Source organism: Bacillus rossius, chromosome 3, assembly GCF_032445375.1.
Source record: "Bacillus rossius redtenbacheri isolate Brsri chromosome 3, Brsri_v3, whole genome shotgun sequence".
In the NCBI taxonomy this organism is placed as follows: Eukaryota; Metazoa; Arthropoda; class Insecta; order Phasmatodea; family Bacillidae; genus Bacillus; species Bacillus rossius.
Window position 1 is genome coordinate 115,230,054 of NC_086332.1, and position 25,842 is coordinate 115,255,895.

A 25,842-nucleotide genomic window follows, 5' to 3' on the forward strand; every position below is an offset into this window, starting at 1 on the left:
GTTTATCTTGTTTCCAACATTGAAGAGGAATTATTCTTTCAATAGAGTAGTTGTTGGGCTAGAATATTTAAATAAAATATTTTTTGCACAGTCTTTGGTTTTATTATTTTTAGAATCAAAATGCCAATTGCAACTTACATATACAGATGTTTTTCTGCACATTTTGACTATATTTTACTCAAATATAAATTTAAAAAAATATTAACACATCACTGAAGTTCTTACAAGGTTGCGTGCAGCACATCTCACTGTTAATCCTAATAAAGTTGAGTTTGGTCAAACCTCAGTTAAATTTTTAGGGTTTATTATTTCACAGGGTAATTTAATCATGGATACGACAAAAATTTCTTCTATTGTACAGTTTCCCAGACCGACTAATGTAAAAGGTATACAAATATTTTTAGGGATGATCGGATATTTTTCTCGCTTTATTGAAAATTATTCAGCAATTTGCGCACCCCTAAACCAACTACGTAAAAAGAATGCAGAATTCTGCTGGGGATCAGATCAGGAAAACTCATTTCAAACCTTAAAACAATGTATAACCACTCCGCCCATTCTAATCTTACCAGATTTTAACAAAAGATTTGCCGTACAAGTGGATGCTTCTTCGGTAGCATTAGGAGCTGTCATAGGTCATTTGAAGGAAAATAAAATCAGGCCCATAGCATACGCAAGTCGTTCCTTGTCCGACGCAGAAAAAAGTCTAGGAATTTACGAAAAGGAAGCCTTAGCATGCTTATTTGCCCTAGAAAAATTTGAAGGTTATCTTGATTCAGCAGAATTTGATCTTTTCACTGATAACCGGGCACTGTCCTGGCTGTTTAACCACCCTCACCAGTTAGGGAAACTAGGTAGGTGGATCCTCAGGCTATCTAGGTTTCGGTTTCAAATTCATCATATTCAAGGAAAGGAAAATGTTATTGCAGATTCCTTATCGCGGATGTTTTGCCCAGGCGAGTTTGAACAAATTACAGATACCCCAGATAATCCGGTCCATAGCGATCAGTTACTTGCCTATAAATTACAGCCGGAATCCTACTTTAATATTAAAGAATGTCAAAAACAAGATCCCTTATGCCAACAGATTTTTAAAGACCTTCAGGCTAAGAATGTTATACCATTTGTATTGGAGCAGGGCTTAATATATTTCACTGGTGTATCCGGAAAATCTCGTCGAGCTGTGGTCCCAAATTTGTTAAGGCCCATGGTTCTATCATATTTCCATGCTTCAGTGTTTGGCTGTCATCTAGGGATTGACAAAACGTATCGTCGTATCGCCGCTCATTTATACTGGCCAAATTTACAGGAGGAGGTGCGTCAGTTCGTTCGTTGCTGTGAGGATTGCCAAATCTCTAAACCCCCACATAATTCTAAGATAGGATTATATGCAGCTGACCCTCCAGTTGCTCCATGGCAGGTGATCCACATAGACATTTTTGGTCCTCTTACCCGTTCAAAAAAGGGGAATATTTGCATTTTGGTTATTATGGACATTTTTACTAAATTTGTAATCCTTCTACCCCTTAAGAACATGAAAGCAGAAACACTTGTTAAAGCCCTAAATGATCAAGTCTTTAAATTATTTGGTCCTCCATGTGTGGTCGTCTCAGACAATGCCCCTTATTTCCAGTCTGGTTGTTACAAAAATTTCCTGTTTGAGTGGGCTGTCAAGCCTGTGTACAGTTCCCCTTATTTTGCGCAGGGTAATCAGGTTGAACGCGTAAATAAAGTTTTAAAGAGTATTCTAATTTCATATTATCGGGGAGATCAGAGTTTGTGGGATTCTGATTTATCTTTCATTAATGTTGGTTTAAATTCCGCACTTCATTCCTCTACCGGATATCCTCCCAGCACCTTATTCCTAGGGCGTGAACTCCTGCATCCCCTGTTGAATCTATGGGGTCTGCCTCCCATCGATTCCGTCTTGGATGAACGCCAGCTTGAACAGACTTTAGAGTCAGCTACATTTAATTTGAGTAAAGCTAGAGCTCGTTTGGCTAAAGTGTATAACCAAAATCGCACCGCCCCTCGTTTTGAAATCGGCGATTTCGTGTTATGTCGAAATTATCAGTTACCCAAGGCAGCTTCCCAGCTAAATGTTAAATTATTGGCACCCTTCGAAGGGCCATATAGTGTGGATAGGTACCTGGGCGCAAATACATTATTGTTAAAAAGCTGTAAGTTTAAAAAGAAATTCCGCAAAGCCCATGTATCCCAGGTTAAGCTGTTTGTCACTTGAATATTGTTGTGGGCAATTCTTCTTTGCTTCTGATTAGAGTTTTGTTAGGTTTAGTTTATAGGAGTTTATTTCAAGTGTTGTATGTTGTTGTGTTATTTGGGTGTCTGGTGTTTGCGGCTCCCCTTGTCCCTTTTCAGATGACGCGTCATTCCATCTTCCTCAACCTAAGCGCTGTCAGACCGACCTGCGCCTCGTCTGTTTTCTGCCTGCGACTTCTCGGGAGACGTCCCTTCAAGTTCAAAGGATCTTCAGCCCCTCCTGACCTGCGACCTGCCTGTTGAGATCTTGCTTCTGTCTTCTGGAGCTCCGTCGGATACTGCTGCGTCTGCTCTACTGGGTGCCAGTGTTTGATGCAGTAGCGTGATGGTGACCCACCGGACATCTCCGCCTCTACTCACGCCAGCTCCGTGGAAGTGGTTCGTGGTGGAATCCTGCCGTCGAGCTGTCCAAGACAGTCATGACTACGAGCCCTGGAGGGGTGCATGCTATACCTATCAGTTTCTTCGTCAGACTTTTGCTACTGGACATTGTGGATTTCGTCGAATTCTAAAGGTCACCATGTTTATGAGCACTGAAACATTGTCATACTGAGATTCGTCTTACGCCAATTGATGTGTTTGCAAGGTCGTCGTCAGATCTCCAGGCAAGGGTCAGTCAGGGAGGGGGGATTGTAGCAGTTGGCTACACTGTCGGTCGGTATAGGTAGCGCTCCCATCGTCTTCCTCCCCTTTTTCCCCCTCCACCCTATAGTCTCCTTCCCTCCCTCCATCCCCACTCCCATCTACTCCCTCCATCCCGCCGCGATTTTAGCGCGCCTAGTGGCGTAGTTTCAGAGGCCTATATAAACTCCAGATTTTGCATGTTTTGCCACTGTCTGCTTGCTCTTCGGAGTGATCGACAGTCCGTCGGGCATTAGGCGATGTTAGGCTTAAACACGGTGAATCTATGCTAGTGGTAATATCGATGGGGTCTCGCTCGCCGTCGTTAGGTTTCGGAAGGTTCTTATGTCCGTATGCGGTCAGATGGTAGTAGGTTCAGTTATGTTATGGTTACCTACCGTATCGCCTCGTGGTTATTTAGTGCAAACTTGAATACTGGATGTTTGAATTTCTCTATTTTATGGCTCTCGCGTCGCGCTCAGTAAGGCTTACTTACATCAAACTCTTGTCGGTAGTAGATGCGCCAGAGTTCGTGTTTCCTTGCTTATGATTGTAGCTTCATTCACGTCACTGCCCGACGTACTTCCGTGCAGACGTCTGATATATTTCAAGTCAGTAGTAGGTTTAATGATAGAGTTGTAGAACGGGCGTTTGGCCCATTTAAATTTGTATTGCTCTGAAATTGATATATATATATATATATGCTATGTCGTTATTTCCTAAAATCACGATAGGTATAAGAATATACTGACGTAAGCTGAAAGAATACGTTGTACCTTATATCATGTTAGTCATGAATAGCCATCTGTTTAATACAGTTCAGAGGTCTTGCGCAAGTAACGTTCGTCCTATTGGATAAAGTTGTGTGTATTTGATTTTTTCTGCACTATTATTTCAGCAGACTATTATCTTATGTTTTATACGAATGTTATGCTCGTAATCTAAACTGCGTATTATGTAAATTATTTGTATCTCATACCCCCTTTATTAGCAGTAAGATTTCACGTGTAAATGCAGTTGATTGCAAATTTATTGGACTATGAAAATCTCGGAAATGAATCACGAAAACCACGTTATCATATTGTAAACACTTAAGTAAAAGATTTAAGGCGATTGAAATATACAAATATACAAAAATGTATAATGCAAAGAATTCTATGTTTGTGGCCATGTGCCAAATTGACTCATGAATATTTTATTATGCACGGAATTGTTACTACAGCCTAATTGGTATATTGAGCTAGTGTGTGCAGCTTATTATCATCAGTATTATTATTATTTATGTCCTTTATCTAAAATTGTACTTTTATATATATATACCTGTTTCGTCTATAATAAAATGTTATTTTTGGTAACTTTGGATTTACTTCAAAACCTTACTGCGCCTTAAATAAGGGTAATAGAACCCTTTATTTTTCTTCTTGTTACACTCTGTATTGCAGTTAGGGATAGGTAGGGACCATCAACCCCCTCCCCCCCCGCTGCAGTCCCTTTGACTTTTAACAAAGGTACCAATAACCTGCGGGAAATATCCCGGGAGTGTGACAACGGTCACCTTGGGCCAATGCTAATGCCTGGGGTTGTAATTTATAGTTTCATAAAGTCCAAATCTAATTTTAAAAAAAGGTTAAGATTCAGCCTGGCCTCAACCAGCAGGCGCGAAATTCTCTGCTTGCTAAATCTAGGCTCATTTTGTCAATGAACTGCCGACGACGCAACTGAATACGGCGACAATCATACGACCATTAGTTGAACAAAGTTGTCTTCCCTTACAAAGGCGAAAACAAAGGGGCGGCAACCCTTGTGTGTCAACTGACCAATCACAATACAAAACCAGAAATATGACCTTATAAGGAATAATACTGGAAAAACTTTTTTCTCTGCCCAGTGAAAGTTCTAGTCCATTACTGCGCAGTCATGCCCCTACGCGCTGGGTTTTCCCACTAATTCAAGGCATGAAAAATAACTTACTGGAAACAGAGTGTCATGCCTGTGTCTTCCTTTCTTTTTAAATCTTCTAGAATGTTACAGCCTCAGTAACCAGAATATGTTTATAATTGTAAAATTGGAATAATAGACATATTAATTTTAACTGACCAAACAAATTAAATTGAAAAGATAACAATAAAACACATTACATTCAGTTTCATGTAATATCTACCTCAAATTAATAGAAATATTTAAGAACAACCAAAATACCTTAAATGTCTATGCATAATAAAAGAAGCATTAGTATGAATTAATTATGAAACAATAAGAAAACATCAGCAACATAAAATATTCTTAGTTAATTGTTAAAAGTAGCAGGGGGCAAAATTTTGCTATACTACAATATTAAAATGGGTTGATGTACAACACTTAGAACATAATCAAAAATTTTTATTTCTAAGTACAGTAAACTCCCTATTATCCGCGGTGCGGATTATCCGCGCATGCTACGAAAAAATACAGCACGTATGTAAATCTGTATTTTATTATAAGTGAGCAAATTTGAACTCTATCTGACGAGTGTACTGTGTGCAGTATACAGTAAAACACCACAGGCGAGCCCAGTGCGAAGGCGCAGATGACTCACGAAGCGGTTTTGCAACACATCGTCGGACTGCTTCGCTATTTAGATCCGCAGTTGGCTGAAAAACTTATGTTGCGGAAATTCATTCAAGAATTGAGAAAAGATGTTTCCAAAGCAAGAAACAAAAACAAGTGACTGATTTTTTCAAAAAGTTGTAAATTTAAAGAGTTGTGCTTTTTTAGTGTCTAATTTATTTTATTTATTTATTTATTTAATTTGTTACATGCCACACCAACAGCACAAAGCTCCAACGGTGGGCACAACATGTAAGACATGTAAAAAAAAAAAACAAATACAGTAACAGAACAAAAATAAGAACAAAACAATAAATTATAAGAACAACAAATAGTAGGACAAAAACAAAGACAAGACAACATAACATACAGTTGGTATCCTTAGATTAATACATCTGGTATTAAATAATTTAGGTAATAACATTAGAGCATAAAGATAATTAATCTTTGGATGCCGAAAGAATAATTTTTTTAACAAGTTTTTTCTCTCTGGTAGGTTGTAAGTGATTAACATACATATTAAAATTGTTAACAAGTCTATATATAATATCATTTGTATTTAAAAGTGTGCACAAAAAAGGTGGGTTACGGCTATTAAAAGAAGGAATTTTAATGCCAGTAACATCAAATATATGAGGACATATAAGATTACCATAATAACAATGGAAGACAAAAATGGCATCTAAGATCTTTCTTCTAGTTGATAATGAACCAAGGAGGGAATTTAAATCTATGTTATTGATGGTATTTAATTTTTTGTTAATATAGTCAGATACTTTAGATTGAATCCTGTCAAGCTTTTCAATATCAGTGTTATTGATGCTTTTCCATATAATAGAACCATATTCAAGTTTTGATCTTATTAGAGCTGTATAGAGGGAGAGAATAGAGTCAATATTGGAGGTGTTAAAGGTGATAAATTTAATTAGACCAAGTATTTTGTTAGATACCGAGATAATGTTTTCAATGTGAAGATGAAAAGATAGTTTTTGATCCAGTAAAATTCCTAGGTCTTTGACATGTTGAGATTTTTTAATAGGTGAGTTATCAAGTTTGTATTCATATTGCAATGGGTAGGTTTTTCTAGTGAAGGTAATGATAGCAGTTTTTTCCATGTTTAGATTGACCAAATTATTTGTGCACCAATTTGCAATTTCTGTAATATCACATTGAAGTAGATAGCTGTCATGATATGAAGAGATTTTTCTATATATCTTTAAGTCATCGGCAAAAAGAGTGCCAACTGAGTTCTTTAATCCAGATATTATATCATCAATGTAGATATTGAAAAGTAAAGGAGATAGTGTGCCACCTTGCGGGACGCCAGAAGGAGTTGGGTGGAGATCTGAACTTATATTCTGTACTGAAACATAAAAGTTTCTGTTATTTAAATAGCTTGTTAACCATGATAAATATTTATCACTTAGCCCAATTTTGGAACATTTGCTTAGTAGTATTTGATGATTAACAGTGTCGAAAGCTTTAGCTAAATCAAAGTAACAAACATCTACTTGACCACGTGTGATGACTTCTGAATAAATAGGATTAAGAAAGGAGACTAAGTTTGTCATGGTTGTTTTACCTGTTCTGAACCCATGCTGTGAATCAGACAATCTATTTTTTACGTTAAACGCTAAGTGTTTAAATATTATTTTGTCAAAAATTTAGGCAAATCCATTTAACAGGGATATAGGCCTATAATTTGAAACAATAGAAGTTTTGCCCTTTTTGTGTACAGGAATAACCTTTGCAATTTTCCATTTATCAGGGTAGATGCTATTTAGAATACTGAAATTATATATATGCTGTAAGAGAGGAGCAAGGATTAAGGAGCAACCTTTGATGATAAAATTTGGTATGTTATCAGGTCCTGTGGACAATGTAGATTTTAAGGTTTTTATACTCCATATGACTAAACTAATCGAGATATTAGATATTGGAATATTGTATGAACAACAAGAAGATATGTTTTGGTTATTTGTGTTATTTGTAGTAACATAGACACTTGAAAAATATTCAGCAAAGGAATTTGCAATTAAATAATTATTATCCGTAATTGAGTTATTAATTTTAATTGAGGGATGCTGACTATAACCCTTTCTCATTATTTTAACATAATTCCAAAATTTTTTAGGGTTTTGCTTAATTTTATTGTTAATATTACAAAGCCAGTTTGTTTTATCCCTACACATAAGTGATTTAGTTTCCTTACGGTAATCTGAGAATAATAAATAGTAAAAAGGATTCAGATTTCGTTTATATAATTTATGATAGTGCGATTTCTTCTTAAGAGATTTTATTAGTTGGTTGGAATACCATAGGGGATATTTTTTAGCCTTTTTAATAGTGGTAGGTACAAATAAATCTATAAGATCATTCATTGTACACGTTAAGTAGTCAACCATGGTATTTATATTTTTAGAATTGTATAAAATTGACCAGTCATGGTCCCTAAGAGCAATAAAAAGGCCGAGATAGTCACCAATCTTATAGTTTTTATATGAAGTCGATGTATTATCGTTTATTGACATATCAAATTGGAAGTTTATCTCTAATGCAGGATGAAAGCTATCTTCTTTAACTAGTGGTTCCAGAGCTTTGCTAACCAGACATGATTCAATATTAGTGAGACATAGGTCCAAGAGTTGGGCCGAAGGTTGAGTTTGATTAAGCTGAATTAAACCTCTTGCTGATACAAAGTTGATTAATGATCTGGCTTTCGACTTAATATTTGAATGAACTATATTTTGGGTATGTAATTGAGGCCAGTCAATGCCTGGAACATTAAAATCACCAATTATTAATAAAGAGACATCAGAATTCACAAACTTATCTTCAAGGGCTTCAAAGTATGAAGTGTAAGCTGAAGGAGTTGTTTGAGGGGGAATATAGATATTCCCAATGATTAAAGGTTTATCATGTGTTTTTATATTTATCCAGACAGCTTCTATTCCTGGATAGTCATATTCATGCGTAGATGTTACATTTTTGAATTTATGTTTATTAACAGCAGTCAGGACACCACCACCTCTACTCTTCAAAGTTAATACAGGGTCCCTATCAGATCTGTAAATAAGGTAATTATTGTTGAAATAATGAGAATTCAGACTATTATCGGTGAACCAAGTTTCAGTTAGACATACTAAATCATTATCACTACGCGAGATGTTTTCAAAAAATTCAATTGCTTTGGTTCTCAAGCCTCTTACATTCTTATAAAATAAAATAAACTCCTCATTTTTAAGTTTCACACTGAACTAGTGAGAAGCCCCTCCAGGCGCTAAGGCAGAAGTAGGAGCAGATGTAGGCTTAGAAATAGCAGTAGAATTAGTTGAGATGTTGCAGGTAGAGGTGTTTAGTTCCTCGGTAGTGGATGAGTTGCTCAAGATTTGTTCAGGGTGTAATTTACCATAGAAGGGGCTTATTAGGCAGCCGCTAGGCCAAAACACAATGTTATTAATTCGACTGAAGTCCTCTTCTAAAACCTGAACATGGAAGGAGGCATATGAATTGAATTTAGTTTTCATCTTCGTTACTTTAATATGATCTAAGTTCAGTTCACTTGAAATGTATTCTACAATTTCTTGTTCTTGTACACTTGGGTCGAAACGAGTCACAAACAGAGCTTTCATTCTTTTGGGTGCTGGTTTGGGTAACATTTTAAGTGTGGAAATGTTACGAATCCCAATTTTCATAGGAGTTTTCTTCATTTCCGTTGAACGTTTAATGTCACTGGTATCTCTTGTGTTGGACTTGCGCCTGTGTTCCACTAACGTGAATGGTGTACTGTCGACACGTTCTTTGTCATCGTGTCTCATGACGCATCGGGATTCCTGCTGACTGGTAAGTAGGTCACGCGGCTGGCTGCGGTTTACCGTGTCCCGTTGAGAAATTACACGTTCCGCTGTCTTGTGAGTGGAAGAATTCTTAATAACTTGACTATAATTTGCATTATGGTCTTTACCTGATGATAAATGTTCCTTTATTTGTATCATTTCTTGCTTAATTTTGACAGTTTCTTCTCTGGAATCAAGGAGTAGCGTTTTTAACACGAGGTTCTCACTTTTTAGTTCATAGGTTCTCACTTTTTAGTTCATCAACTTTGACACTTAGAGAATTCACTAGATTATATAGAGCTTCCATATTTATTTGATCTGGCTTTAATGGTTCGATACGCAGCTCGTACATAGGTTTATCACATGATCCCGTCGCATTAGTAGGAGTTTTTTTCGTGGGTGATCGAAACATACTCGGATGAGTTAGATCGTGATTAGAAGTACACGGATCATTTAGGGTTGAGGGGAACCCCAAGAAGTCAGACTGATTAAGTAGCGAATTATTAATACTGATTTTATCACAAAACAACAGATATACACGGAGCGCGATCGCACACACACGACCGTCCGCTTTGAACACACGGCGGCTACTTGACACACGGCGGCTACTTGACACACGGCGGCTACTTGACACACGGCGGCTACTTCACACACGGCGGCTACTTGACACACGGCGGCTACTAATGAAGCCTCTGAGTACGTACAGTATTTACTGTATCCTTGTTACAAAGTAAGTACCGAGCACTTTTATATTTACATCACTGAAATTTATTGTATGTTATTTATTCAGTAAAATACAAACATTTTAGCAACATTTAATAATTTTTACTGTTAATTGTAACTTTTACTGTAGATACATTTTTAGATTTTTAATTTGAAATTAATGTTTCCTTTTTTGTTTCCCATTTTCGGCTCTTTTGCGTATTATCCGCGATTTTCACTATCCGCGGTGGCCCTGCCACTTAATTTCGCGGATAATCGGGAGTGTACTGTATTGGTAATATTTGAAATCAAATGAAATACACATAATGAACTATTTGTTTTATATATTTAAAATATTGAATATTTGCATATACTTCATTATGAGTTCTGAACATATTGTTAACACACACAAACAAATATGGGAGTTTATTAATAGAATTGCAGTCTCAGTTATTCTCTGCATAGAAAAGTTTATTAAACCCCAAGTCTTTCACAAGAAGAATCATTACAGTAGCAGATCAGTTCAGGAAAGACTCTGATTTATGTGCTTTATACCCTCACAGAAAATCACAGATAAGAAAATTTCCTTCATAATAAGTTTAGAAATTTAGCATTGGACATATAAATAAATACAATTTGTAACCTTTTTAAAAAAAATTCCCTGTTAATAAGTATAAATTTCTAAGCAGCTTGAGCAACATCTGAATATATCAATCTTGTATTATTAGGGCTGCATCATATACGTATAATATCTTATTATCTGAGGGTGGGACTAATTGCCATTTTGAATTACAGTAGAATCTCGTTATAGCAAGCACGGTAATAGCGAGAACACAGCTATAACGAGGTATTTTTGAGGAATTTACGGCGTGATCGCTTGAAGCGCGCTTTAGTTATTTGTCTGCTTTATCTCCACCCCTCTCGCTCGCCTCTAGACATCTTGCCGTTGACGCCTGTCACATTCTTCAGCCTTGCTGTCGCCACCTAAGTGCGTGGCTTTAAAAATAGAATCCCGTCCTTTCTTTCTTTTATCAAACTTCCGTGAGTTATCTGTGCCGTGTGTTGACAAAGTTTGAGAATGAAATAGAAAGTACAACGTAAGAAAGTATTTTTTACAAATTATAAATACGTATGTTTGTTTTTGTTTTTATAATCGCGTATTTTCACGTTTTTTGTTGTTGTTATCTTAAAAGAGATAATATTAAAAAGCCGCTCTAATGAGATTTAATTGTTTCTTGGTTAACAAAAACTATTAATTATCAAATATTGTTAATTGTTTATATTCTATTTATTATTATTTACGCGACTCATACTGTACGCGTACGTAATACGACTGGATTCGTTGCTGCAACATAACATAGCATGTTATGCGGTATTAGAAGTAACGTAACGATAGTAACGAGTACTAATTGTTATAGTAACGAATACATACTGGTACACTTTTTTTCGTTACTTTTACACCTCTAGTAGGCACTACCGTATTATTTCCGAATCGCTAGGACAGTTTTCTTGTAACTTTTGTTTCGGTCAGTTGTTGGGGTATCTGTCCGGGAAAGGGGTGGTGATGGTTTGAGTTTAATCCCAAATTTATTTTCTAAAAAAGTTGACAGGTTTCTTTAAAGTAAAAAAGTATAGTTTTCCTGCGACTATTTCGTTTGAGGCGTACGTGCGTTGCCGCAGCCGCACTCCTGCTTTTTTGTAAAGAATTAAATCGTCGCGCTACACTAGCACCACCTGTCCTCAACATCCCGAACCAACATGGCCGCCAGCAGACAGCCCGCGTCAATAGATAGCAAGACAATGCTGTGTCGGCCGCGGGCCAAGATGCTATACTTACGTGGCGTGGTAGGGTATTCTGGTTATTTTGATGCAATCGGTGATCGCATCCGTACTTATGGGGTATCGTTTTAAAGAGAATTCACACATCTGCTCACAGAAATTAAGATTTCGTTAATATAACCTGTTATTTTCAAATTATACAGGTTTTAACACAATTTTTATGCTATTTTCGGTTAATTTTTATTTTTTGGGGGCCAAAATCTGTCCAATTCGGTTATAGCGAGGACACGGTTATAGCGAGGATCAAACCCGGAACCGTGACACCTCGCTATAACGGGACTCTAGTGTATTACTTTTTATACAATTAATTAATAGTATCTAAGTGACTAAGGTTCTCTTGAAAAAATAAGTTAAATTACTATGTACTATGTACATAAAAATATATTTATTCCTGCATTTAAAAACAAATACCTGTTTTTTTATTTGAAGTTTAACTGAAAATGAATGTAGAGTTAAAACAAAATTATTTTAAGTTAAGATAAAAGGTACCAACTGAGGTTTTCAACTGAATGGGATGATTCAGGAAACTTTTTTGTAGTTTGAAGTCCATACATTAGGTGTTGTTTCAACCATTAGAAAAATAAACCAACTGGTTGGTTTAAAAGCTATAACCATTGTTTGCCGAAATCGCAAATCAGATATTAGCGTTTATCAATCAGATTTATTAATGTAATTAAAAGGGCTAATTTTAAGTGTTGTGTTCCTGAGTGTTGCCTGTTAATTATAAACTGTATTTTGAAATAAAATGAAGTCGAATGTTTCCCCCACATCCTTATGTTTCAAATCATATCAAAAATATGTTTAAATAATTTGGTGTGCTGTAGTATTATTTTATATTTCTATTCACGTTGAGACTTAAGAATTGTTAAGGATTTTTTGCTGTTATTCTAACATAGCAGTAATTAATGACGTGGCATTTCAGACATTCTCAGATAACGTTTTTTTTCTTTTTTTTTCTTACTGAATGTAACATAACATTTAGAATTTGATAACAGGTACTTAGTTTTATGTTCAATAATTGTTGTTATATAACTATAACCCAAGACTCATCGCAACGGAAAAAGGTTACACAATTTTTTTGAGTGTCGTCCTGTGGATATTGAGGTGCTCTAAAAGGTTAGCTAATCAGAAAAAAAAGTTGTTGAGTTAAAAGTTTTACTGAGTGACAGTTTACAAAATGTTCTAAAAGTGTTTGTTTTAGGCAATGCCGCGCCATCACAGGAGAATTCACCGCCAGAGGCGGCTGGAAAGGGCTCGAGCACTCGGGCCGGTTCATGCCAAATCAAACAAGCGCCATAAATTATCAACAGAACGAGTAAGGGCCTTCGTGAGTGCCGTAGACTTGAAGCGTTGGGCGCCACTGATTGTGTTGACCAGTACAGAGGCTAGGATGGCTGAAATCAATTCGAACTATGAAGACCTGATACAGATGGACAAAGAAGAATAAAATTGAACACCTCAAGCTGATACGTGGGGCAATATGGACCCTCATATTCTTAGGGACTCCGATACAAGTCTACAGCCAAGTGAGCTCATTCCATATAAACACCCAGATCACGTATCTTCTGGCAGCGCGCTGATTATCATTTAGGCACCAGTTTATTGAGAATGAATTTGGGTACACGAGCAGCATATGCGATAGATTATGGTGCAGTAGAACAGCCTACAATCCACTCTGTGAATAGTGAGTGCGTGACTACTTTCTTCACATAGAATTTCAACATCATGGTAGCCTTCATGCGCATATTCCCCTTTGGCTTGATAATGAACCATGTCAGCCAGTCAGAGAGAACATGCCGCTCACAGTAAGCATGATGACGGGCTTGAAAAGCATAAACAGAAATGATGCACCCGATCCCGAGATGATATTAAACCAAACTCACTTGCACATATTCACATGCGCGAAGAGGAGCAATGTCGATTTAACATTCCATACTGGCCAATGCGCGAGACATGTACACTCATCCCGTTTACTATCTCAATGAGCACTATCGACATAAAATGGCAGATAAACAATTCAGGCTTGAACTTAGAACGACCCACGTGAACAGACTTCAATCGCTGGCACCTGTCTGGATCTGACCTATGCATAAAAAAAACATGCATTTGATTTGCAAACCATACATCTCCTATTTTAATTTCACTATGCTGTTTTAAATGTATTAAATGTAAAGTAAATATATAATTACACTTGATAAATGTAAAATATCATTTTACGATTAATGACAAAAAATATAAATAAATACATTCATAAAAAGGTGAGTTTAATTTCTTGCCCTTAAATTATATCTAATGGTCCACAAGATACGTTTTCATGCACAAATAATTATGGTAGTGTAACGATACTATCCACCCTGATTTTTTTCTAACAAGAGTTTTAATGTCCCTTGAATCTAAAATTATAACTGTTAAAAAAGTTAATTTTTTATTACTGTTGATTGATAGTTCATCTTGGAAACACAATTACAATTAGTAATAGTGCAGCACTACCAATTTTTCATAGCAAATACATAATTTAATAGTGTTCTTAAAATTCGTAGCCAGTTAATAACATGGATGACAAGAAATATTGTGTGTAATTGTTGAATTAAATATGTAGTATCCTTATCCAAGCATGATACAATATTGCATGCTTGACCTTGAACTAAAGGGAATGTCACACTGTCTACATGAGATTTAAAAAAAAAATCTCCATCCCCACCCGTACAGCAGAATTTTGGGACTTCTTAATGATATTTTGCTCACTTGACATTTGAAATAAGAGAAAAATCTGATTTAAAAAACTACCCCATCCTCCATTCCCAACCCTTAACCCTTTCAGTGCCATAGCTCATAAAGATCACCATCATCACGGGAATGCCGCAGGTGAAGACGTATTCATTCCTTGCATTCTGTTGATAGCCAGTAATTACAATAAGCTCTTATATTTCAAGCAATTGCAGCACTCCATCTGGTTTGCATTCGCTACAAGTATCAACAATACACAGGGGCGTTCACTGTGTGTGAATTGGCTTGGAAAAGCCATATTTATCACATGACCAATTATATGTGGCTGGCTCAAGAGTCTGCATGCCGGATAGTTTGTTTGTTAATACTCCGGACATATGAAAAAAAAAAAGTATTGTGTACCCTTAAGATATGCGATGAGTTATAAATACTACACATTTTAAAAATAAATTTTGTTTGTTGGTTTTTTGTTTTCTATATAAACACAGTAACACAGGGTTAGAAATCTCTCATGTGCTTAGAAATAGAAATTTACACTTAGTAACTAACAGGGAAAAGAATTAACAGGGAATATTTGTTTGAATTATTTACAGGTCAAGTGTTAAATGATTCAAAATTTATCATGCAGGAAATTTTCTTATATGGGATTTCCTTAGTAGGGTTTTACTATAACATCTAAAAAATTTTACAATTGACCTTGGATCAAAATAAGAAAAAAATTACTCTCTGAATGAAATTTTGGAAAAACTACCACCATTCTCTGAATTGAGCTAGTTCACTCTACATAAAGCCAATGACTAGCTAGTGTTTTATAAAGGCACTAATACATAGAACCAACCTGAACTAAAGCAAATAGAAAGTAAAGGTAGGGTTTAATATCGCAAATTTATGGCCAGAACTTAAAAAACACAGTCATATGGTGATACTGTAGACTCTGAACCACCTGGGTACCGTATCTCATCTCATGAATTATCATGGAGCTAACGCCCACGCATGCCCTACACTGGATTGCTGAATGCAGTGTCTTAGTTAGTAACTAGGAGACAGCAAGCAGTAAAAGGGTGAGAGCTGGTGGAGGGAGTGTCACCCCGCTGACCTCCAGCTCGTTCTCGTCGAAGATGCTGAGCAGGTTGTCGGGGATGAGCTCGTTGAGGCCCTTGAGGAAGTGTTCCACCTCGTCCTTGACGCAGGTCGCCAGCCGGTACTGCGCCAGCGCGTCCAGGTACTGGTGCCGGGTACCGCTGCGCACCAGCACCTTGGAGCCGCCGGGCATCAGCTCCACCACCTGTCACCAATCACCACGTGCTTATGGCTGTGCAACACGTTACTGGCTCACAACAATCAGGCCACATGTGTTAGTTTACAACTGGTGCTTTTCTTTTAAACTAGCTTTCAGTTCATCTACAACATATTTAAATGCCCTGATAAAGTAATTCAAACACCTACTTTTTGCACACTCAGATATAACAGGCAATATAAGATTTTGTAACCTCAATAACATGTGCCAACAGCATCTGTCATGACACAAGGTTTTTGACAGTGTTATTGGGGAATAAGCAGTTCAATGTTGGGCCTGAATATTTCCTACTGGGCAGCGAGCACGCGTGGTTTGTACCCCAGCTTGGTTCACGGCGCACACAGCAGTGTCCGATGCCTGTTTGCCAGCGTGGAGAGTGCAAAACATAGTCATCAATCATTTCATTTGTTCCAGTTTTAATGGAAATTATCATTATTGACAGTTCATGAATAGTCATTAAACTATAACTATTATAAACTTACTTCTTTAACATAAAATCTTAGAATGTAGATAGATAATAATGATTGATGCAATTCACAGTACAATACTATACTTACAGCCTAGAGGACACACATAAAATGAAAAACAACAAAAATTAAGTTAAGAAAATCAGTTTTTTTTTTTTAAAAACAAAATGTGTAAATACCAAACATAAAAAACCATATAGATGACAAGTACAAGATTCATTTGGCTAGTATGTAGCCAGTGAAGTAATGTTTTGAGAAAATGATCATTTTTAACAAAGCCCTTAATCTAGCATCTGTCCCCATCATCGACACAGTCTGCAGAGTACTCTATCGAACTTGTCATTGATCAAGTGTAAATCAGAAAAATAAATGTTTATATAACATTGAATTAGTACTTATTTTATACTAATACTTTGTCCATTCAATGATGGCACAGATATGGGTTGTTAAGTTAAAAGTTAAACTAAAAAGTTACTGATTTTTGCTAACTTAAAATGATTAATTACTTATCAGACCATTCAACTTTTAAATTAAACCAGTTAAATTTTTGTATGAATAATGACTTAATTCTGAGACAAGTTTTATATTTACCTTTTTTAGTTTGTTTTTTTAGTAAGCAATGCTTTCCTAAAAATCTCCCTTCTTTGTTTGTACTTTATCTTTGCAAGTGATTAAATTTCTGCACTAAAGTTACATGCTGAAATGTATGGTGGAAATTAAGTTTGTTAAAAATGTTAAAAATTGGTGTAAATAATATATGTATAAGTACCAGAGTATTAAGAAACTTAACTTTTATCAGTTACCTATGTTTTCAAGCACCTACTATTAATCAGTTACCTTTTTCAGGCACTAACTTTGAACTTAATTAAGTTAGATTAATTTAGTTTGTTTTGAAATCCAACTTATCTATCTATATTTGTAGTGCCAGCAGAGATAAACTTTGTCTCAAACTAATCAAAAGCTCACTCAGTAAGCTCACTTCATAACTGCAGCAGAAAATAAATCCTATTTAACTTTGAAAATTTTTGAACTCAAATTTGATCATGTCTTTAATAAGTCTATTTAATGCACTGTAGATTAAAAATACAATAGTACTGTACCCTAAACAAGTAAATGTTCTTGTTTAATTTTATTTCTTGAACAACATAAATGATGTCAAAGCTGTTATGTAATGTTACAGTAAGATCTCTACCATCTCATGAACAACAGGAACAGAGAAGCAAATGGATAATTCCCAGATTTTCATTGTCACATTTTAAAACTGAAGGCTTGCAGTCGCAGGATGTCTACAGGTCACGAAAGTCCTGACAGCCATGACAAAGTAAGAAAACTGAAGAACTGGTCTATTAATAGGCCTGTGCGAAGCTTTGACTAATCAATTGAAGCTCTTTTTAAAATTCAATTTTACTTCACCAAGAAATTTGCTTTTCGTTTTATTTGAAGCTTCAGTTCTGATGCTAAGTTTCACATGTGATGTGAAGATTCGTGTTTGTTCCAAAGCTTTGAATCATTGGAAGCCTAAGATTCGCTAATGAAAATATTTTTTAAAAATTTTTTGTGTTGTATATGTGTTACTTGAACACAGTTATCTCTTTCAGGCACTAACTTTGAACTCAATTGAGTTAGATCTTTGGCACACATTTATAAGATAAATGTAATACAGCTTAGCCAAGAACATATTCACAATTAAATTCAATTCTACAAATATTTTAAACATTCAATTTGATATTTGCTTCACATCAAAAAACTTTTATCCCCCGAAAACCATTTGTTAACTTATAATTTTTTTATCAACCCTCACTTCACTGTGTGTTAACTATTTATTACTTAATAGTTGGAGACAGTCCACTTGAATGATGTGGAAATTATCTCTGAATAAAAATTTTTGTATGTTCCTGCACGTGTAGACAAATTATTATTAAATTTGCTCACGTTTGTTTTGGGTTATATATTTAATTTATTTATTTAAATTTGTAACATGCTCACCACCAGTTTTAAGGTGGGCACAAGATAAAAAAAGGTACACAGGAAAATTGTAGTACCTACAGGCATGCAAGGCTAGACCCATGTAGGCACTAAGCGCAGGTAGAAACCACCTGCAAAGAGACAACTCCAACAAGTAGGCACTACCAGCAGATAGCCAACTGACACTATCATGCACTTCATACCCGCAGGAACTACAGCACACAAGACACACACAAAGAACAATACAATTAAAAACAAGACAACATTATAACAGGCAAATAGATACAAAGCTAACAATAATAATATGAAATACAACAAAAGAAAAAAAATCAACAAGATTACAAAATTTTTTTGTACGACAAATTGGTTAATACATGATACAAAATAGAGGTTAGTTATAATAATTAAAAGAGAAAATAAAACCCGTAAGTTTATATTATAAGTAGAGACATGCAAAATTCGCGGATTCATTTCGCGATAGGCTAGCATCAAAACAACTATACCTTTGTACCGCTTCTGCGATTGGCCCACATTTTATCCGGGGAACTGTGAGCCAATGGGAAACACTAAACCAAGAAAGTGCCGAATTACGGACAGCCTAGTTAAGACGTCTCACGCGTCAGTAGCCAATGAACAGGTGTCATTTCCGTGAGTATTTAAAGGACTGTGGAGTCTATCCTAGAGGTCAATGAATCCGTGAATTTTGCAGGTCTCTAATTATAAGTTACCAAGCGGATACCATCTTATACCAAACTGTGGTAAGAAACAAAAATAGTTATATATTCCTACTAAACAAAACCTGATTGTAATTTATTATTTAAGTAAACAAATAACATAATTTTTTAAAGCCTAATTTGCTGTCAAAAAGATTGGCATTTCAACTATGTTATTGAAGTTATTAATTAATCTGTAAAAAATATTACTGAAATTGTTTAGGTCACGAAGTATGACTATTACTCATATTTACCCGCAAATGGGTCAAACATTTTATGCCGATTTTTAGTTTAAAAAAAATGTAATGCCATTCTTATGCGAATTTATAACTTTGGGTAATTTTTTTTTAATTACAGTCTATCGTTAAGTAAATAAATAACTAAATGTTGGATTTTAATAAGTATGTTACGAGTTTGTATAAATTGTTTAGTTAAAATATAAGAGCAGTGCGTGAAAACCACTATGAAAGACGCCATTGTGTGTCTTCCCGGTCGCCACGCTAGTTGCCCAGCTGGTGCAAGTGACGAGACTTGCTGGGCTGGCGTTCAGCAGGAGGGGAAACATACAAATAAACTAGCAAGTTTGTGTGAGTGCGTTCTGTGCATGTGTGTGGCCGTGAAGTGGTGGTGACGGTTCTCCCTCCCTTCCTTCAACTTGTATATGTCCGTGAACTGGTACAATCTCCACGTGTCTATTTCAACAGGTTTTTAAAACGCAACTGTGACCCAACATTGTTTTTTTTTTGCGTTTGATTTCTCAACTTTCAAATGCAACATTCCATGACAAAACTGCAGGCATCGTTGGTGCTTTGAAAGCCGCACTTGAAGCCTGGCTTCTTAGTTTCTTCAGCTTGCACACTCTCACACAAATTTCTCCCTACTGTAATGTGGGTACTAGTTTTTATAATATAAACTGGCGAAGGGTAGCTTGCTGCCTTTTTTTCTATTCTGGAAGAGGACTTGTTTAAAAAACTACAATAGCTGGGAATGCATAAAGGGATGTATTTTTGTTATTAGGAGGGGTCCTTAAGCAGTAGGAAAGAGGGCCTCACTCCCTTCTACAGTAATAAAGTAGCAAAGAAAGCAGACAAAAAGAGGACCCAGGGTTAACACCAGTGCCCAGTGCCATATTTCTTGCACACCAATAAGCTGAGATGTGGAACAAAGACTTCACTTGTATTGTACTGTAGACAGATATATGGCGCGACTCATATTATAAGGAAAATGTTGGATTTTTATGACCCAAATTATAGCTGCGACCCATCCCCACACAGCCCAGACTCTGAGGACAGAGTTTTCAAGGAGATAACAGTTTATTTTAGAACTATAGCTGTTAGGAAGGGAAGTAAAAAAAAAGGTTTCGAGTGACACTTCTGATTAATAATTTTAAGTAATTTAGATTGTATGTTTTCAAATTTACCACTGTTGAAGGAGATAATGTTCCAGAACCCGGATCTATTTTAAAGTTTAGTTCTAACTAATGTATAATAAAGTGTAAGTAAAAAGTCTAAATCAGAAGCATAGTAATTAATGTATTTAATCAAAGCTAGAGTTCTGCGAGAGCTAGAAACCAGAGTTAATATGCAAATGAAAATATAATTTAGAGTAAAGTGTAATACCTAGATCTTTAATATAAAAGTGTTTGTTAGAATTGAATTCTGAAGCCTGTAATCAAACTGAATGGGATATAGTTACCTAGTGTAGGATATAACTTGTGTTTATCTTTAAGAGTAACCAAATCAGAATCACACAAATTATAGCTTTCAGAAATGTTATGCTGAAGTAGTTGACAACTGTAACCAGTAGTAATCATTTTATAGATTTTAAGGTCATCAGCTATAACAGACCAGTGCAGTAATTTAACACCAGAGTAATGTCATCAATAAAAATATGAAACAATAAAGGTGATAGAATACCTTCTTGAGGGACACCACAGGGCGCTTGCTACAAAGAAGAGTTATGGTTGTTTATTGAAACACAAAAAGCATCTATCTTTAAGATAATTAGACAGCCAACCTATGTATTTATCACACACACCAAAACAGCCCGGGTAGGTTTCGAACATCGACGCGCTCCTGCCTGCAGCCACGAGGCCGAACCCCCGTTAAAACCCCTGAGATCACTTTCAACATTAATAATCAATTTAAAAACTTAGACAGGCAGCGGGAGTGGCGTCAACATGTAATACAATATGTTCTTGTTTCTTTTAAATAGTTTTTGAAAATGTTTTATTGACTTCAATGCTTGAATAAGGTCTTTGGAGAACCAGAGAGGGAATTTGGAAGATCAAGCAGTCGACATGGGGAAAATAAAAGGTAATATTAAAAAAAAAACCTTTGCTAAAAAATCTTGTAATTTTTTTTTCTAAACTGCCCTGAAAAAGTCCTGAAATTTGTTTTTTTGTTGTAGACACGCTGGGTTGCTGTGATATCACAAACAACTGTGAACTGTGACTTTGGAAGCTGTGTCGCGTGCGGACAGACAAAGTGACGGCGGACCTTGGTGAGCTGCCCGTAGCGGTCGTACTCCTCTTCCACGAAGTACAGCTCCATCTCGTCCACGTCGTGCTCCAGGATGTACTTCACCTTGCTCAGGTACAGGTCCGGGTCGTCTTGCTCAAAGTACTGCGCACAAGGAACACACACACTTTACTCAAAACAATGTCACCAGAAATGTTCCTTCCCTGATTGCAAAAGCTTGTTCTTAATTTACTGCAGCTGAGTCACACAAATAAGGTGCTTGTCTATAACCTTTCTATGTTTTGTACCACAGTCGATTACTACAGTAAAATGAATGTTACATATCAAACAATGACATATTAAAAAAAAAAGAGTTTCCTTTGCACTGAACAGATACAGTGAAAACTAGTTAATAAAAAATGCCATTAATTAAAAGTATTTTCATAGTCCCCGTAAATTATACAGGAGTTATACTGCTTAGTAGTTCTTTAAATACAAAATATGGTTTGTTAATACAAGTTTCATTTAGTCTCACAAGGAAGCAATTACGTGAATTACTGAATGGTTAGTAAAAATATCACAAATTTATGAAAAGGAACTATGTGAAGTTTTATCATAAATAAAATTTATGTAATTTTCTTGGTTCTGCATAGAATGAGAAAAACAGTTTAGAAATAACATATTCATACAAATTTTAGTATGTTTCCTCTAAGTAATATCTGTATTGTGGTGCCTTCTGTTGGTGTATGAACTTTCAAGAGCAGTACAGTACAAAAACTTTTTTTTTATAAATAGATTAGTACCTAAAATAAATGGTATATTTGGCATTGAATTAAAACTATGTGCAAGTTTTCTTATAGCATATTTTAGGGTTTTTTATATAGTTATACTTGTAGTAACTAAAGAAAACTATTTATACCTTAATTTCAATATTCCTTAGTAATTATACATACAATTTGTGACTAAACTAATTATTCAATAGTTTGGTTAATACAAATCTAGTAATTTCAAAGTTCCAAGATTATAGCCCTTTCAGGTTTGTATTAATGAGACTTGACTGTAATTAAGATATTATCTGATAATAAGTAATAATACTTGTATTATGTCAGATATATTGATTACAATTAAATACGTTATCTAGTTTTCAGGTCAATATACAGTTATGCCAATTAAATTTCCTACGATTGCTGCCGGGAGTGGGTCTTGATATATTTCTTCACACAGTTCGCAGCATATTTAGGTTCTGAAACAGTCTCTGCTGTGCTGACAGGAATGCTTTGCTGCGCTGAAATTTTCTGAGACACATGGCGTGGTTTGCGTCCCAGTGTGGCCAGCTGACGGAAGTCTGGCCTGTTTCCCAACAGCTGGGACTAGTTGTAATAGTTGAAAGAGTTGGTAACCATGAAAGACAGAAATGGTTAATCCTTGGTGGTTTTCTTGATATTTATAGATCAAAGCATATGTATATATAGAAAAGTGTGCTTATTTAAACATAACTTGAAAGTAAGATTAATGAATTAACATTATTCTAATTGTAATTTTGAAGTTTTTCTATGGCTAATGATAATTGAATTGGTACCGGCTAGCATAACTAATGTTATTTTGCTGTGTTGAATACTTAAAGGACTAGGGTTAAATTTATTTATATAATATATATTTGTGTGCTTATTTGTAGAGAAACATTGTAAAATAATTACCTATTTAAATTAAAATGTGTTTTCCTACCTCCTCAGGAATTACTTTATCACTCTCTATACAGGAAGCCTAAATTGACCCAGAATGAAAATTACCTCTCGCCGGCAAATAATGTTTCTTTTTAAGAATTAGTGATTATTTAATTCCCTTTTTAAGTGAGTACAACCCCTGATCTCATGACTGTCTTGTTGGATGAATTAACCGCTCCCTACAAATGGGTCGCAAAATCACAACCTGAGATTTAATTGCAGACATCAAAAAATCACAGTCACAGTCTTTGATTCATCGCTCACAGTATCTGAGATCAGAACAGCGATATCATCGGTCGCAGTCTTCTGTGCGATGTGACTAGCGCTCCAGCCAATATAGCAAATACAGGAGTTCGGAAACTGCAACTGCTCCCATACCACCAATGGCAGAGCAGCTATCAGTAAACTGTGACTGCTCTGAAACCACCAATAGCAATGCCGGCAGCTTTACATCCCTTGACACTCTGACTGTTCCCAAGCAACCAATAGCAGCACACAGAAATGTATTGTAGAATTTCTCAGCTTTTTTTCCCCAACTTATGCTGAGAAAAAGCAATGGCAACAGTATTATTTTAGTTGAAACTTTACATTGATTCAGTTATTTTGGACATACGCCATTGATGGTTACATTGTATGTCATATAAACCTCACTAATGGACCAAGAAGATGAATATACATATAAAAAAAATGATGCAAACACACAGAAAAATGGCTAAAATCAGCCAATGCCAAAAATTTAAATCATCAAAGACACAAAAAATTCCATGGAATGAATTAATCAAAAAATATGATTACACCACAGACAGACACAGTGAGCTAACAATGATGAGATAGTAGCAAAGAGGTATAGCCATTAGGTCACTTTAGCATCTGGTATTTTTTTTTGTAACAGTTGGTATGGCCAATAATTTTATTTAATTTGGCTAAAAGTTGAGCAATCGTTGTTGAATCAGTTGTTTACCTTATAATGGTTTCAATTTTTAATAGTTTGTTTATTAGTGTAACTTCTTTTAATTTGTTATCAGTTTAGTTTATTAGTTTTAATTAAGTGGCCGCGTGGGCGTGGAGTGATTCGCAGTGACGCCAGAGGCAGACGAGATGAGGTGGAAGGAGGTGGAAGGATGAGCAACTCCGCGGACTGCACAGCGAGAGGTCGTGGGCTGGCGCTGCTGCTCGGACAAGTGCGGGCGTGCTGAGGCATCCGGAACTGGAACTGTAACTACGTTTTTTGAAGGTAAATAGTCCCCTCGCGACTTTGGCGTTTATGAGTAAAATTTGCGGAGTACTGTTGGTCATAATAAATTTTGTGAGGTAATACTTTGTTTGTTTTAACCTGCAGTGACCACAGTGAAAGATGCTTTTGGTAACATGCTAGTGCTGTGTGAATAATGAGGGCGATGTATTTACGTAACGTAAGAATTTTTTACGTCCATTAGACATTTGGGCAGAAATATTTGAGCACTTTTCTCCTACCCTTTTGACAATATCCTGGTTTTGTAGTGACATTTAGAGTTGATGCATTTTGTGTTACCACCAAAAAGTTATCAGATTTTGTTATGTCCGTAAGGGTAAGTTCTGTACATTGTTTTAATTTACCATTTTAGCCATTTCTGTAACTTAGCAAGTTATTGGTGCGTCGTTGGAGTACGACGCGATAAGCAGTAAAGAGACTTTTGATTGAGTGTAATGAGAAGTTGCGTCATCATGAGGATAGTTAACTTGTGTCGGCCTGACATAAGGTTAACATAACACTTTACATATTGTTGTATCACCAATTTTAGGAGACAGTGTTTATGGTGATTGCAACTTTGTAGGCCGCCTTGCACAATAAAATACTTGGGCCCATTAGTGGACTCTTAGGGTTTAGTGGAGACTAATGGTTCTAGTTTTTAAGTGTTTAGATCCATCATTTAACAAAAATCTGCTGAAAAACCATGCGGTATATTAGTTATTTCTATGTCCATTAACTTTATGAAACAAAATAAGATGATTTGGAAACAAACAAAAACTAAGAACAGTTTTCAAATCAAATTCTAAAACTAAAACATGATCATAAGAGTAAAACTAATCATATGCAAGTTTCAAAATCAAAACTGTGTTTATCAGATCCCCTGTGAATGTGGATGCACATCTGTGTAGAAACACTGAGCACAACAAAAGATTGTTTAAGGACTCATCAAAATTTTTCCTCCACTGAAATTTTTAGTAAAAGGCGAAAGATTTATGCGTTTGAAGGAACTGGCCAAATCATTTCAACGTGCATTAAAGTACACAAAAACAATATAAAGAAGGGAGAAAACAAAAAATCTAGACTTTCCAAACATGCCTGTGATTACAGTCATAAAATCCTCTGGGACAATGCTTCTTCACGCATACAGGAAAAAACATCCAATAAAAAGGAGAATAAAAGAATCACATTTATTGTCGGAAATAGCTAAGCTATCAGTCAATAGTGTATTGATTAAAGAATTAATGGATTCCTTTAATTAAGACTGAAACTTAGTTACCACAAAAAACCATAGTCAACCAACTACCCTCGCAGCAAGACATCAGCCAATAACATAAGCTCTTAGGTGCACAGCCAATAAGAGGACTGCTTGTCTGTCATTAGCCACACTAGAAGAGG

At 35.8% G+C, this 25,842-nt stretch overlaps 1 protein-coding gene and 1 non-coding gene across 5 annotated transcripts in view; both read right to left on the bottom strand.

Moving 5' to 3' along the window:
- The window catches only part of LOC134531178 (apoptosis-resistant E3 ubiquitin protein ligase 1), a 404,465-nt gene that overhangs the window by 43,745 nt on the left and 334,878 nt on the right, over positions 1 to 25,842 (bottom strand). For all 4 annotated transcript variants that reach the window (XM_063366812.1, XM_063366811.1, XM_063366814.1 and 1 more), the window contains exons 13-14: positions 21,532 to 21,657; positions 15,688 to 15,876 (exon numbers count right to left, since the gene is read on the bottom strand). In XM_063366812.1, coding sequence (XP_063222882.1) covers positions 15,688 to 15,876; positions 21,532 to 21,657 — 315 coding nt within the window. The remainder of the gene's footprint in view (positions 1 to 15,687; positions 15,877 to 21,531; positions 21,658 to 25,842) is intronic.
- LOC134531501 (U5 spliceosomal RNA) lies at positions 25,347 to 25,462 on the bottom strand. The gene has a single exon (XR_010075016.1). It is a non-coding gene; the product is annotated as a U5 spliceosomal RNA (small nuclear RNA).